The 17397-nt window shown below is 35.5% G+C and overlaps 1 protein-coding gene across 1 annotated transcript in view; it reads right to left on the bottom strand.

Moving 5' to 3' along the window:
• LOC134651420 (uncharacterized) overlaps nucleotides 1-16476 on the bottom strand; it is a 94690-nt gene extending 78214 nt beyond the window's left edge. The window contains exons 1-2 of the mRNA XM_063506523.1: nucleotides 16144-16476; nucleotides 1640-2131 (exon numbers count right to left, since the gene is read on the bottom strand). Coding sequence (XP_063362593.1) covers nucleotides 1640-1743 — 104 coding nt within the window. The 5' untranslated portion in view covers nucleotides 1744-2131; nucleotides 16144-16476. The remainder of the gene's footprint in view (nucleotides 1-1639; nucleotides 2132-16143) is intronic.
• Nucleotides 16477-17397: the final 921 nt, after the last annotated feature.

Below are 17397 nucleotides of genomic sequence, written 5' to 3'. Positions count from 1 at the left end.
ACAGACATACTTAGAAAAGCGATTTAAGCTAAAGTTCGTACTTCATTGCGATCAGAAGGTCCAATTGCCTTACATATTTACATAATTGTCAATTTTGTTTTACCGTTAGTAATAATATTTTCACATCCGACCTTATGAAACTCAGGGCCAATAATAATATCAGAAACTTTTGTTCTTAACCTTTTTCATATTTTGTTGTGATATTGCTTATCGTAACCGGTTAATTTCACAAGCGTCTATTGTGATTTGGTAATAGCGAGAAATATTTGCACATGTTTGACAAACGCTCGCGGCAATGTGTATAATCGTAGTAGAATAGGTTTAAGTACTAAACGCTTAGCAGAATGTTCTCTATTATTATTCACATTTAGTACTGGTAATATTATGCGGGAAAATTAACAAGTCGATTGCCACTGGGTAGAAAATACATTAACAGAAATTTGTCAATCAGTCATTTTTTATAAGATTGTGCTCATAGAATAAATCTCATAAGATTTTCGTAAGTTCACAATTCACAACCTTACTAGCAAATTTTGATAGTTGTCAGAAATGTAAAAATTTTACTCAATATTATGTAGGTGCTTACTTAAATCTTGTTGTCAACCATTAAATCTGTCTGTCCTAACGGTCAAATAACATTGTTGTTAATTTGCCGTGAACGTTTCCTTCAAACTTATATATTCCTGAACAATTTCCTGGTCAGTGACTTGACCGATTTGCTTTATCCATCAAACAAGCGTGAACTTATAATAGTACCTATTTTGTTACAAAAATCTTTTCACATACTGAGCCTAACAAATCCTTGCCACGAGACACGAAATCCGTCACATATGCTTTTGTTATGTAGATAGGTATTTATTTGCATACATATTAAATTCTAGCCTCCTTAAAATTCTGATTGGTATTAGAATTCCAATTTCGCACTGGGAAACATCTGTGCAAACTTAATTGCTAATTAAACAATTCAATTTAAAATGAAGCACCTCTAAGGGTTCTTACACACTAGCGTTTCTGCGTCGCGTTTTCTCGGCGGTTGATCGTTTCTTTAACAATATGATAAAAAATATTTTTCTACAGTAGGTAGTCAAATAATGCTAATAAATATAACACTTTAAACTCTCGCGTTTTGTACACATATTTAATTACACAAACGGGTCTACCGCGATATAATTTCATTGTTTTTACCTTTAATTCCGACGTTTCAGCTGAGTTGCACCAGCTAATAAATACCCAAGTTTTATATGTAGTATACAAAATTGTATGTTGATTATTGAAATATTAGCAAATTTACAAGTAAATGGCAACTATATATGTAAACTCTAAGATCGTAAAAGCATAAATACCTAGTTAACTCTAGGTAACTGTGTACGAATCACATAAATATCTAAGCGATTGGGAATTAAGATTCTTCATGGCTAATACTCTCTGTACAAGTGTAATAATCGATTACAGTCAATATAAGTATGTACAAAGAATACGATAGTCGTGGTAACAGCTGCCATCTACAAATGTCGATCCGTCCATTTCAAGGTTACATTTTTTCTCATGACAAATAATCTATGGTTGCCGTTCTCTCCTTTGTAACGATGCTTCAAACGATTCCTCTAATAAAACTAGCAAGAAATATAGAAGTACTTACGTGTATACAGTTAGTAGCATCCAGCACTGAACTCGCGCGCCGGGAAGCCACGTGACGTAGCGACCAGTGAGCGCACAGTCGACACAAGATGCAATATAAAGCATACCACCGCAGTGGTACCTACCCAGCACCCGCCCAAGCGCACACGACTACCCCCGATAACTATGGTAACTTAATATCTACTATTGATTTTTATTTTGTTGTGACTAGTTCTGTTTCGGATTGCGATCGAATTTAATTTGTTAAGGCCAAAACTGTTGCTTGTTAAAGTTTATTCGTTCGGTCATCTACTTGTCTAAGCAACGGCTGTCGTCAGCCGTGCTGAAGTTGATGGTCTTCGGGCAGGCGGCAGACACGGAGGGAACTCTTCTCAGAGCACACCCCAGCATCTTTGTATTTATGACGGTTTAAAAAATACCGGGTTTATTAAAATAAGCCTAATTAACAGCGGTCGATCCGGGGCTGGTCGAGTGGTCGATGTCCATATTGTTCCTGCAACAAAAGAAAATCACGATTACGCAAGACGATTCCATGTTTTTATTTTGTTCTGGGAGTTCGCGCGACGAAGCCACCCAAACTCGGGCACACGGGGCTCTAAACGTAGTCGTAAATAAATCACACCTCTACAGAAACCTGTGTCCCTTTTGTTTATACGCTACTAAGACATACAAAAAAGTTTTTACTCCCCTAGCAACCTCGACTCAAAAAAAACAAAAGTCGGCCGAGGATTGTGCAATATCACAACAGAGAAGTCATTAAACAATGCCTCTGCCAAGAATTGAGGTGTTTATTATGTCGGTCCACGTTCATTCTGCTTCATGCAAAAAACTGCAGTCCAGGTAAGCTCGGACGAGATTTTTTTGCAGCAGAGAACTTATTATGCGGGATTTATGTCACTTTTTGCTGCGTCCAAGCTAATTATTGTTATCTGGTTTCTGCTTCACTATGGGCACTGTAAAGCAATAATGGGCCACTAATTCTGGTAACACCTCCGAAGTCGAAGCGTCAATCGCATCAGAGACTTGCCATTGTGTATTGGACAAAGACACCCGCAAGTCCTACTGTGCTTTCACCGTTTTTATTTGGCCTCAGATATCTCATTCAGCGAAGCGATGGTCTCCTTCCACTTTTACGACTGCGGTGTGTACGCACTAATTATCAGGCCATTGTCATTGAAGCTACCAAAAATTAATTATATATTATTGTTTAGACTCATGCAGGCACACGTTGAGGCAGACGATGAGAAAGCCACTCTATCATTACTCATTAGGGCGCCGTTAACAGAAATCGAGAGATTTATGTGTATAAAGGCCAAATAGATATCGGTACTTGATATAGCAATGACGTTAACTGATACGCAATTTTGAAAAAGATCTTAAAATTAACAGAGATTATTGTAATGGATATTGTTGTTGTATTCTTTTTTTTATTTGATTTTTTGTATACCTAATTAGTCTGTAGAGATTAATTTTAATAATTTTAATTGATGAACATTCTTGTTATTATTCTTAATTCTATTTTATTTTATGTTATGTATTGCAATTAATGGCTTCATTCTGGTCTTTCCAAATACTGTATATTTTTATATATTTAAAAGTGATTAATGCATGTTAGACACTAAGTAATATAATGCACAATTTGCACGTAAGGTTTAGCTGTTAGTGCTGATTGATTGAAATAAAGAAATGAAATGAAATTGTTATCGGGCAAGTTCCAAGTATTTATCTATACATACTTAGAAAATAGCTTAGTAATCTTTAACAGAGTATCATAATTTAATTTTAAGTTGTTCAAATATTTAAACCGCAGATATCCGAGTTATTCGTATAGAGTAGCGAGAATTCCAGAGAATATAACGCTGACACAATGCTGCCGACATTATAATGGGGTTGCAAATTAAATCTTAACCTGACCATATCGGCTTCAAGCAAAGGAAAAAACAACAATAAAATATCGAATTTAGAACAGCAATGCAGACGCGGCTCTTATTATTTTAGCCAACAAAGTAGAAACCATTTACAATAAATCATTTTGAATACTTTCTTGCTTCCATGAGTCGGGCGTCGCAAAGGGTGATTCTGTTGGAGTGTGCATAAATAAAGGTGAAGGTCCTGAGTGCGGATCTCAGGTACTTTTGGTTTAAAGTTGACTCTTACAATCCGCGCGCGCCGCTGGATGCGACAACGCAGGAAGGAAGTCGCGAGAGTAAGGACAATGTTGAATTACTTACGTATTTTTAATATACCTAGTTACAGGTACAAACATTCCTTGTCGAAAAAGAAAACCAAATAACTGGTAGGCATGAAGCGGTCTTATTCTATCTTGTTGTCTAGTGGAGACGACTTACTAATGGAGATGGCAAAGATGGAACAATTTTATTACGTTATGTTCGTCGTTAATCTCTTTATAATAATACTACTGCGCTAAAATATTTTCCCAGACCGTGAAGTCAGAAGTGACATTTATGAACGATTAAACCGCTCTGCAACGATTAAACGGTAGACCGTTAACCGTAAACATAACCCATTAAATATATGTATTAATTTAATTAATCTAACCCCGTACAGTGAACATTAGCTTCACTTCCACGCTCTGTACTTCCTTGTATTATTCACACTTGTGGTACAAGACCACACGTAGAATGCAACCGTGGCTGTTTGCCGAACGATTAGACGGCGTAGCGGTCTGGTCTTTTATTCCGATTGCTTATCGAGTCGATCGCTCAGGTGACCCACCGATATTGTGACCTCAATGTCTGTAAAATCTTAAGTTAGCGAAGTGGGCACTTAAACTGGTTCCACTGAATGTAGGCTCGCTTAGGCTCGGTAAACGATTGCAATAACGCCCTTGCATATTCATATGCAATGAAAAACTCTCCACTCGTTTATATTTTACTAGCTTTCTGTCCCGCAATAGCCGATGGGTTACAATAGGTGAAAATTTGAGAACTAGTTAAGTTAATGGTTATGCGAGAACACGGATCGTTTGATTCTTTACAGGTTTTGTTTCATAATGTTTGAACATTAACTACTGAAAGCTATGACAAACTAAACTACTTAACCTTTTGGACGCCAATGACCGATATATCTGCACCGTAGGAAGATAGTGAAACGCATGTTACGTAGAAATAGAAGTGATACGTGTCGGCCCACAATGCTTACTTATTTGCTTAAATAGCGTGAACGAGTTTTCGTTAATTACAGAACTAAAAAAAAGTTTTCATATTGGCCATGCGCTGCAGTGTGTTACTGGTTTAGCGGGAAAAACAAGAGTAATACAATTCATAAAACCAACCGCAATCATGAATTAGTCACAAAGTGGCAAACAAGTCAAATAATATTGATTTTGGCAGCACATAAGTAAATTTATGATTGCACCTGCTCGTCATTCGCCGCATCGAATGCCTGGCATGTCGCATGTCGTTTGCCTGGCATCCGCATATAGCTACTCTGAATTAGTGACCATACCTATATCCCGCATTAGGTGAATGACCATACCTATATAATTGCAAACTTAATCTTTTTAAGTGCATTTTAAAACATCGTATCTAATATATCAGTAGTAGGTACTCTAACACGAACAGATACAAGATTCTCCACTTCATACTACACCAATATTTACCTTTTTTTGGTAAAATGCCAACTGAATTTATGTTTTAATTGCTACTTTTATAGCCTCAACATTTAGATATTGAGCAACGGTTAAAGCGGTTTCCATTTAACTGTCTTAAACGGTAACAATTCAATTGGTTAAGTGATATTGTCATGTGGGTGGTCTTTTTTTACTCTTTGGGGACATTTTGTTCGCAATTTTAAATCATGGTATTTTTGTGACGTCTCATTAATGTAATAAGTATCTAAGTACATATGTAAGAAGGTACTTCCGTGAATTGCACGCATTTTTTCGCACAGTTTAACTTTTAGGTTAAAAAAATAAATAAGCATATGGATCATCATCATCATCATCATAGCTAAGACTCATTGTTGGTTCCTATGCATTTTATGTTCCTGTAACCATATTGTTATGTTGTTCCTAACAAAAGTCGCCCAGTTAGGGCTTTAAATGCGAGCATCGTTGCTAGTCTAAACTAATAATTATTCATTCATTATGTATTAAAATATTTTTGTTTATTAAAAAAAGTTCAAAAGGCGGACTTAGTGCCAGATCGCTGTCTCAACCATCAGACTAATTACAGAAAATACCTAATCTTATAAGTTTAAACGAGCAATTCTTGTATATTTATTTATATGTATATGTATATTTCAGGGATGTCGGGACCGGCTCTATCTAACGATTTCGATGAAATTCGCTATATGGGGGTTTTCGGGGGCGAAAAATCGATCTAGCTAGGTTTTATCTCTGGGAAACGCACATTTTTGAGTTTATATATGTTTTCCGAGCAAAGCTCGGTCCCCCAGATATTCATTTTAATAAGGAAAAGTGCAAAATGAGTCAAAAAAAACTTTTACAGTACATATGGCCCATGGCATATTTCCCCGCACTAGTGCGTAAATAAGCACTTTTCGTATGTATGTCAAAAGTTTAAAGGGGCATATTTCCAAAAAAAAGTGCATTTCATTCATGTCTTCAAAATATTGACTTCTTGGGCTCATTTTACTCAGAATCATTCACGCCTCATACATGAACAAATTTTAAAATGTAAATGTAAAGTCAATATTTTGAAGACACGAATGAAATGTACATTTTTTTTGGAAAACGCTCATGTACTGTAAAACGTTGTAGGTACGATACACGTGCGAATAGGGAATTCGCAAATCGTGTCGATTTAAAACACTCCTTTCGTCGTGTCGTGTCTCAATATATCGCCACTCGTTTCGAATTTCCTCTTTTCCGCACTTGTATCGTAAATAACTATTTTAACATAGGTAGGTATGTTATTTACGCACATAATATTTGGCATCTCCATTTCATAACAAATGTGTAATTAGACGAGTGCTCCTCGAGATTTTTCCAAATAAAATATTTTTTCCTGTACAGCCAGTTAAGGCTGGAGCTAAATCTACAGCGAGAACAACCGTCTTACTGGTTATGAAGCTTTTTTGCCCGAAAGCTGCATTTTGAGAGGAAAGCAAGCCGCTTTGCACAATGATAGTGGAGGCTCAATAAAAAGATTTTTTTCGAAGAACCGGTAATTTCGTCCCTTAGGAGCCGAGGTGAAGCGAGGTCTGTTAAAAACAGAAATAAAATCCTACAAGTTTTACGGGTCATCCAATTTCGTTAAATTTGGTGTCAATTGAAAGAAAATTACATTTTTAATTATTAAAAAAAATAAAAACAAAATATTTTTAAAGAAAAATAGTGTGAAAATAGCGTCCCTAAGGGACGAAATTACGGGTTCTTCGAAAAAAATGTTTTAATGGGCCTCCACTATCATCGTGCAAAGCGGCTTGCTTTCCTCCAAAAGTGCAGCTTTTTTTTCATAACAAGCATGACTATATATTCGACTGGAGGAGCTAACTGCAAGCGTATAGAGCGACATAAAATAATAGAAATTAAATAAAATGGAATTTAAAAAATATCACATACTAAATTGTTGCCATGTTTTTGCATTTTACGTTAAAAATGTGACAGTTACGTAGGAAGTGGCGCCCTCAATAAATTTCTACAATGCCTTGTCGGACTATAGGTCTTTGTCATTGTTTCCGTTGGACATTTTATTCTTCTACGTAACGTTAAAAATAACTTTAAGTATATCGAAACAACTTAGATATCACTTTTTATACTTTTAAAGTAAAATATTTTTGTATATAATGTGGTATTTGCTATACCTAAAATTGCTGTTATGTTAATTGTTTTTTAATCTCTTTTGCGCATAATAAAGTGTTTACAAACATGTCACGAGTAGTTGTTTCGTTTAATAAAACCTAAATAAACACGACTAATATTACTTATATAAAATTATTATTTAATCTTATTTGCTACATAACCGCTTCAAATGAACCCACATCTTAATTTAAGTACAAACCACTTCAGTAACCACTTGGCCACGGTAAGTTAAAATAATTCACCTTTTAAGTGCAATTTCAAATAAAATAGCTATACAATTATTTGTCACACAGTAAATCCGGGTACGGTTTATAGATATTTTTTTGGCATCCCAAATTAGTTTTTTTTTAGTTAAAAATAATTACATACATATAACACTTATACGCCCAATCTTAAACTTTATCTACTCGGTGCTATTTTCGCGGTGTTTTATTCTTCAAACAAAAACGTCTGACACTGAGGGCCCGATTCGGATTTTGAAATAGACATCTGTTAGATATCTTTTAGACATCGCCAAGATACGATAACGATGTGTTTAAGATCTAACCTGTCAAATTTGACATATGCGCGATTCTGGAGATACTCTTGAACGATTTCCACAAAATATGGCTTAGAGATTCAATTCACATCTAGGCAGGGATCGGATACCGGTATTTTTTGTATGGGAACGGAAACGGTATTTTTTCGTTCTTTGCTAATTACTTCATTTCTAATTGGGCAATCTAATAATACGAAGCCGTAACCTAAAAACACAACTGAGTCCTACATTTCGAGTATAAAATAATTCGAAAAATATGGTTATTTCTAAGTTTTTGCAAAAAACCGGTTCCGATCCCTGCATCTAGGTAACAGACATCTAACTCTATCTAACGTAAAAGTGACATTGGTTGCCCGAATTGCGCTGCAAAAGAGAACTAGTTGAAATCTAAACAATAACGTACCTAGAACGGATCTAGTACGTGTCGTCTCTTGTGAACATCTTGAAGTTCGAATACGGCAGTGACATACCCGATCCATATCGTTTAAATATCTAATATTTGACGTATCTTATTGTTCGAATACGGCTGATAGGTAACTAGCTACTAACTACATAATATAATATCGGGTGAAAAGTTGCTAAACCAATAAGCAAAGGTATTGTTTCAAGTGTCAGACCAATTAAGAGTGTATAAAAACCGTCTATTCATCTTAAGTAGTCAGTATTTTATTCTTATCTTTAGGGTAAGTGTGGAATAGTCGTGAGCATCTCCCTCGTTGCACCCATTCTTACTAATGCTCTTAAAAGGCTCTGCAAACCTAAGATAAGACACAAAGAGCATTATGATTTTCGTGAATGAACCCGGTTTGAAAGCCTTACGATTCCATTCAGAGCTGAAGTGATGTATAATGGCGTAGTAACGTTAAACAAGGACGAATTGATAAATCGTTTTACATATTTGAAACTTTTCCATTCATCTAAATAATATATGGCTTATATTGTTTCTATTTTCTAGGAGAGGACACTGACTTCTGTAACACAGGTCTTTACCTAGCTCAGAAGTCAGGGACTTCAAAACCTACTTGTAACTTGTTTTTTGTTAATATTTTTTTTTATGGCTTATCGCGTACAGAGAGTTCAGAGAGGATAATCTTAATCTGACGATTGTGGGTATGTATTTCATGAGATTGCCGTGTTACAGTACATATTAGAGTCCTAACTAACAGTACCTACTCTTTCTAATTCTAGATATATGTAAGTGTAGGTAGGTAATACAATAAACGCGCCATAAAACGAATTAGCAAATTACTCAGGTAACTAATTTGCTTAACACCCCTAAGTACATATGTTATACTGTACATTGAAGGTTACGACCTATTTCTTTGTACGTACTGCTGATGCTGTACTCATATTGTACGGTTTTTGTGGAATTGTACTAACTGAATTAAATTCTTAAAATGTACCTAGTTCAATGTAGGACTGTTATATTTATAGCATCTAAAATCACCCAAGTTATATATAAATTAAGTTGTTGACTTGAAGTACCTATAACTTATTTATTAAATTAACAGCTGGAAATAATGAGTATGACAAATGTTATTCCTAACTGAGAAAAAAACACGGTAACACGTAAGTTCGTTTCTCATAATTCTCATAAACAAATGTCACGGCTGTTTGTAATAATTTGTAATTCGATTATGCATCCTCATTTCCTATAAGCGACAGATGCGGACAGACATTTAAACATTTTAATCGATAACACCGCCATAAGGCTGGCACAGCCCAAGATCCCCTGAACCGATAATGGACCGCCAATATACTTCCATCGTTTCCTATTCTGTTCTCCCAAGCTAAAAATATCAAAATACGTATATCATTCCTTTTGGCGTTTTATTTCAAAAACTAGGAACAACTTTGGAACTTTACTGCGCATTCCGCCACAAAGTTGTTTATGCCGATGGTGAAATATTGAACAAGCATCGTCGCGTACTAAGTTACGAATAGTAAAAGGTAGTGGCGCTGTGTAAAACCGCAGATGTATGTTGGCGATGTGCTAGCTACGTTCGCTAGTATTTTGATGTTTCCGTACTCTTTCCGTAACTGTTCGCGAAAACACGGCGAACAAGGATTTTGCTCTCTCGGACAATTAAGCTAACGTACGTATCGAAAATAGATGGTGCACCGAGTCTGACGTGAATGGAAACTTTTTGGAGAATCGGAACAAATACCGATAAAAATAACTTTAACTTGTATCATTGTTTACTCCTCGGTTTAAGAAAATTGACCATTTCATGCTTACAAGGAAAATATACCTCTTAGTAAAGAGCTTTGTAAACTGCTGAACTATCGTATTTGAATTTATGTATCTAGTTATTACACGAATAGTACCTAACTACTCGTACCTACAAATTGCGAATGTTCATGGTTTACGTGTCACCCTTGTTTGAATTAAGGCACATTAAAGTTAAATATATTACAGGTTTCAAAAGGTTTACTCCATGTCATCCTTGGCTCAAATGCTTGGCAAGGTCAATATCAAATGATATTCCATACACAAATTAGGTACCAGAATTGACTAATTTGAAAGAGCTAAGACTCAAGCCCGTGACATCTGATTTTAATTTCGCACTTCTAACCGCTCTTCTACAAAACCTTTGTACAAAATATCAAAGTTCTACTGCAGTAAATATTGACACACAAGCACCATTCGGTTTGTTATATTTACCGTCTACCTAAATGGAAGATTCCAGGCTACACCACTACATAACAGGATACACATTGGACTTTCTATATCTACCCCCGCCGCGAATTTCAATCGTTCTTACAAAAGTAAAAATGCCTTGCGAATATTAATCTTATTTTCACACCACCTATTCGGATAAGAGCTTTTTCTTCCCTGCTAGGAGGGATCAAAGTGGCACTTTTCCTTCCTGCTAGGAGGGATCAAAGTGGCACTTTTCCTTCCTGCTAGGAGGGATCAAAGTAACACTTTTCTGTTCTAGCACACTATTTTTACATTTTTTTGCACATTATTTTTTAGCTTAATTAAATAATCTGTTTAAGCATCAGATTGTGTCAACACTAAGATTTTTTTATTTTCCTCATAGTTGATGTGAAAAGCAGTAGGTATGTGTCACACGATATCAAAATTATTTCGTCTTGTGCGTTAACACTTGAATCCCTTATTACGCTCAGGATTCTACTTTAGAATCCCTCACTACGTTTGGGATTCTATTGTAGAATCCATCGCTTCATTCAGGATTCAATATACCTACGCCTTTGACGGAAATATATTATTTTGATCCCTTGTAACACAAACTACTATTTCACCATACCAGCTCGTAAAGGCTCGCTTTATTCTTCAAAAACTGATGAAAAAGTTTCACTTTATCCACAAGAAAGGCAAAGTAAGTTGTTGGCTGGTAGAACTAACTTCTAAGTGATGATTTTGAATGAAAAATATTTATTTCATAGCGTTCATTTGGATTTGATTTGTAATGTTTTACAAACTGAAATAAACCACCACCACCACTACTAAGAAAAAGTGACCAAGGCCTCCATTGCCCAAACCTGGAATCGAACCAGCGTCCTCTGCTATCGTAGTAGAGGTGCCTGAGCCATTCTCCTGGGTCTCGTCGGCATATGTCAAATTTTTCACGCTCGTGGTTCAATTTTTGAATCTTTCGCTTGCTCGGGTATCAATACCAACGCAAGGAGTAAAACAAATAACTGTCTTATAAGTGATTAAGAAGGAATATCATTTGATAAAAGTAGCTTTAGTTCAGAAATTCGTATTATTAAATGTACAACCTTCATTGTAGCTTCAAAACTGTACTTAAAGCTATTGAAAACTATCCTCACGCTATTTTCGTACTCGCTTCGATTTTTCCCATAGTTCAGGCGACCGTTCGGAATGTCCCTCGGAATAATCTGGTTTTACCTGACTGGGTGGTGCAACATGGATTTGTAATTTCATTAAATTTCCTTTTACATAACTAATATGCAATGAGACGCGGGTTGTCAGTGATTTCGCATCTTAGAATGAATATCGGATATAGTACCCATGTAATTATGCATTACATATGAATGAAGTAAATGCGGACGTGATAAAATAACGTTGATAACACATATTGGGAATAATAAAACTGTTAGTACACAGATAGTATTATAATGGTCAGGTGATACTGAACAGCCTTTAGTATAATATAAAATTATCTATTGTTATAATTTACATAAAAAAAAGCGCTGGTGGCCTAGCGGTAACAGCGTGCGGCTTGCAATCCGGAGGTCGCAGGTTCGAACCCTGGCTCGTACCAATGAGTTTTTCGGAACTTATGTACGAAATATCATTTGATATTTACCAGTCGCTTTTCGGTGAAGGAAAACATCGTGAGGAAACCGGACTAATTCCAATACGGGCCTAGTTTACCCTCTTGGTTGGAAGGTCAGATGGCAGTCGCTTTCGTAAAAACTAGTGCCCGCGCCAATTACTGGGATTAGTTGCCAAGCGGACCCCAGGCTCCCATGAGCCGTGGCAAAATGCCGGGACAACGCGAGGAAGATGAAGAGGATATAGGTACAATTTGTATTTAACAAAACATGAACATGTTACTTATAATAATTTGGAGAATATATTTTTACGTATAACCAGATAAGAAATTATATAATTGCATAGGAATTCGCTTTAATTGCATTTATAAAATTGCTACACCAAACTTCCCTTATGATCCGTTTCAAATCTACTCCGTCAAAGTAACGTGCACTTGACAAATAACCTTTAATTCACCTTTATAAAGTTTATAAGTATTGAATAGAGAACAACAATCCAAAATCATTTGCTAAAATCTAACATACAGAGACATATCGCTCTTTATCTCTAAAATAGGTAAGTACATCTGATACTATTGCAACAGACATATTATTTTTTAATATTTTATTATTACAAGTAGATGCATAGATATCTTCAGTGAGAGAGACATTTATTGAGATATCCATACTAATATTATAAATGCGAAAGTGTGTCTGTCTGTCTGTCTGTTACCTCTTCACGCTTAAACCGCTGACCCGAGTTAGTTGTAATTTGGTATGGAGATATGTAGTTTGAATCCCGGGAAAGGACCATGGGTAGTTTTTATTCCAGAAATCACCATTTGAGGGGGTGGAAATTATAAAAAATCACGTTTAATTATCAAAACTGTAAAATTATAAAAAAAAAAAAACAGAATAAGCAACAACAAAAACATGGCGCTAGTGCAGGGTGGAGGTAGACGGGCTAGGTATGGCTGCACCGTCATAGAAATTTGTGTGGGAAATCGATAAAAAGTAGATTCGGTAAAAATAAGCTGCTCAAATTACTAACTCCACGCAGACGAAGTCGCGGGCAAAAGCTAGTCATCTATAAATGTGAACCTTTCTGTAGTAATAGCCAGCTACAACGCGGCGTAGCACTATCAGAAAACCATTTCAAAGAACGTTACTCCGCTACACAAACTTTATACGCCGAATAACTTAACTGCGAATTTGAAACTATCCCGGAATAAAATCTCATACGTGGCAGGCAAAGAACGTTATAAGTGACAAAGCGCACCTTCGATACTGAAAAGTAGTAAGAGTCATATGCAGATCATAGATTCTTATTGTCTTACTCTATTACCCGACGTAAGGCATATTCAGAAGCAAAAATACGAAACGAATTTGACATTTTACATATCAGTGCGTCGTCACACGTGTAACTGCGACTTAACACAAAGTGCGACCATGATATTGATATCAAATTGATGGCAGAATTTACGATGCTGAATATGGCCTTAAGTGAGTTTGCTGAAACTACGACGGTAAATATGTTGTTGCAGTTCAGTTCAATAGCACCATAGCAATGAATCTTTAGATGCAACTCTTACCTACCATTGCTATCTGACTTTTATATATTTCTCGCGAATACTTGTCGTTAAAGAAACTACGAGCGGTATTTGTTATTCGGTAGTGATGTATGTTAACTTCATTGCGAGACGACATTTTTCAATTTAATGTAGGTATCTAAGTAATCTGGAAAGCTAGTTTCAGTTGTTCCAAGACATCGAATTTTTAATTTATTTTACTTTTCGTTCTGATCTTTATAACGATGATTAAGTCAGAGATTTTCTATCTTCAAGTACTTATATAATTTATGAAACATTTGCGATGTCAATGATGAGTCACAAATTCTTCTACTCAGAATAGGTACGAGTAACTTGACCATACTATCTTAATAATTGGATTTAATGTATTTCTTTAATAATTGGACATAACCAAATATAATCAAACTGTTATATGTTTTATTTTTTTGGTTTCGTACTTCTTTTACTGGCCTCCGCATCTGTCCGTCTTACGGCACCGCAGTTGGTAGATATTTATAAAATTCACATAGTGCGTATAATATACAAATGAAATTAAAATTAGATACCTATGTTAACGTGTTTTTTTTTCTATTGGGCCAACTTTATCCTTAAGGTTGGTTAGAGATTGCCCTTGGATTTAATCTAGTTTCCGTAAGATTTTTTTATGGTATTTGCCCTCGGGTAAAAGATGTAACAATACAATATTTCAAAACTACAATTTAGAACTTGAATAATATAAATTATTTATTCTTTTATTTTCCTTATTGCAAACAATACAAATCGAAACCTTGCTAACAAGCTGACTCCTCCTACTCGTACTAAACACCTTACTTATTATTTTTTACAAATTTACTATGTTTTTAATTTTGTTGCGAAAATGGACAGATGGGCACAAAATTCGTCTTTACCCTACTTATAATTTACAACCTTCAAAAGGCAAAGGTTCTCAAAGCTTTTTTAACTTTCATTTTTGTAATTTCTAAAGGGTTTACCTTGTTGCAGATTAACAGTAAATTAATGTCACGTAATTGTCAAATTGGAGAGCACTTACTCCTAAACCTAGGTATAAATGATTAAGTCTTCGAAAATATATTAAAGGCCTTTATAACCATTACCATTACCATTTAATGTAACATAAAACCGCAAGAGTTACCGATTAAATGAAGCATTCAAAACGGTATATGAACTGAAACATTGTTTTCATTTATAGGCAATATTGCCTGAAATGTATTTTACAGTACATATGGGGCTACTTTTCCGCACTAGTGCGTAAAATAGCACTTTTCGTGCGTATGTCGAAACTTTAAAGTGCCATATGTACTGTAAAACGTTGTTCGATACACGTGCGAATAGGTAATTCGCAACTCGTGTCGATTTAAAACACTCCCTTCGATCGTGTTTTAATTTATCGCCACTGGTTTCGAATTTCCTCTATTTCGCACTTGTATCGAAAATAACTATTTTGCGCCCACCACCTCTATTAAACAGTCGGCTAGTAAATGATGCCTAACAGCGTAAAGTTAGCCATTCGTAGAACCTTATAAATGTAATAAAAATAAATGTGAAATAAAGTTAAATAAAAATATATTCACACCGTTATTACGCTGAAAGTTTCAACTAATTTAAAATACGCATAAAAGGCTCACTTGAATTTTGAATCAATGTTCGGTTAATCAAATGGAGAGCTATCGCAAATCTATAACAGGACTTATAAGAGATTAAGTGAATTCAACAACATTTTTTTTTTGTTTTTGAATCGAAAACACGTATTTGACTACGTGTAATAGCAATAGGGTATTTTACTACCTAGGTGCGTAACGGATCGTTTATTTTCCGAGCACTAGCAGTAATGTAGGCACCAACTACCAATACTAGAATTGCTACAAGCCGCTTTCAACTCGTAGCAGCTCCGCTACATGAAAGCAAAATATTGTTCTGAAACTATTTCTGTCACTTTTACGCCTACCCGTATTCACATTTAAAATCCTGTAAGTATTGTACTTGCATAATCTACAAATTTTGTTAAAAAATAATGCATCATAAGTGGTACTTCATTAATGCCAAAAAAAATTAAGCCTAAAATGAATACCTATGCTATTTGTAATAGTAAATACATACCTACTGATATGGTAAAAGAAAAATATAAAAACGTTAAAAAATAAAATAAAATAAAAAACAAAAAAATAACCAACCCAAATCCGGAGCAAATAAAATCCAAATAGAAAAGTGCACTTAATAATAAAACACTTCACAAACAGAATCTTTCAGCACACCGATACGATACAGCACATAAATGAAAACAAAATGTTCAACGCTCTATTAATGCAAAATGCACTTTTACATACACCAACTAAAAACTTTACCGTTTGCCTCCTCCTGTATTGTATAACAGTCAAGTGTAAAAAAAAGTTCGTTTATCGAATAACGGAAAAAAGTTTCGCGAATTTAAAATTCGTATTTGGAACTTTCGCGTCGGCCGGTACGCGTAACTCTGGAATTCGAATGTGAAATTTTCGGCTATGATGGGTAAGATGTGCGCATAGCTGTGGCTTAGATGAGACTGTGGCGTGGAACCGCGCGGCCGCTGTGTGTGACCAGCCGACTTTCGCCCCGACCCGTCGCCCGACAACTCCAGCGACCAATGACGCATCCAGGAACACATTTTATTCCCAATATTTAGTGCCGTGACTAATATTTTCAAATAATTTTCCCAATAAATTAACGGTATTCCACTGGATTAATACGGCGTGTTGTGTATCCGCGAATGGATCAGTCGACTGACTAGTCGGAACTGCTTTTATGTGAGCGCCCTTAGATTAGGGGTTGTGAATGGATGTTGTTGACACAGACATTTTTGCACCATTGCATTGTTATTGACGAGGTGTGAAACTGCGCCTTTTAATTAATTAGGTCATTTTTTAACTAAATCAATTTTAAATTATATAGATATTATCTCAAATCTCAAGATGATAGACATTTTATATGGCCTTATTAATCATGAATGAAATGACGTGCCTCTAAATTCACATTATACGTATCAAAACATATTAAAGTAAAATACCTTTATGGGATATTAATTATTAAGGACAAGGTTATCATCCTTCTCCGAAATTGTCCGCGGTTCTAATTACCACTACTCGTTGCATTCATTTTAATGACTTCGCACTTATCAAACCGCAAAAGTACTTTCTAAGAATGGTTCAAATAATATATAAGTATACAAGGGAACTTTTTCCACAATAAATTCTTAGTTATTGATATCCTGGACGATTTTCCGCAAGTTGACATCCGTTGACTGTAAAGCATCAAATAGTGACGCGAAATATATTGTAAAACACCTTTGTTACGGGTCGCTTTGGTCGTAACTATCTATGTGATGCTGACAGTGGCGGGGCGGCTTGCTTCGATTTCAGTGGGTTAAACGCTTTTCCTACAGCTCATGAAAAAAAGGGAAATACAATTAGTTCCGGCTTCCCAGAGATTTTTTGCGCTGTACTTAAATTACCTATATCAGTATAGTCGGTCTAACCAGTATTTTTATTGAAGTAGGATGTAGTAAATAAAAGGGGATGATAAGTAAATATGTAGGTATATGAACGAACGTATATTTACTGTGT

Source organism: Cydia amplana, chromosome 10 (genome assembly GCF_948474715.1).
Source record: "Cydia amplana chromosome 10, ilCydAmpl1.1, whole genome shotgun sequence".
NCBI classification, from domain to species: Eukaryota; Metazoa; Arthropoda; class Insecta; order Lepidoptera; family Tortricidae; genus Cydia; species Cydia amplana.
This window is presented reverse-complemented; position numbering and strand designations above follow the sequence as displayed.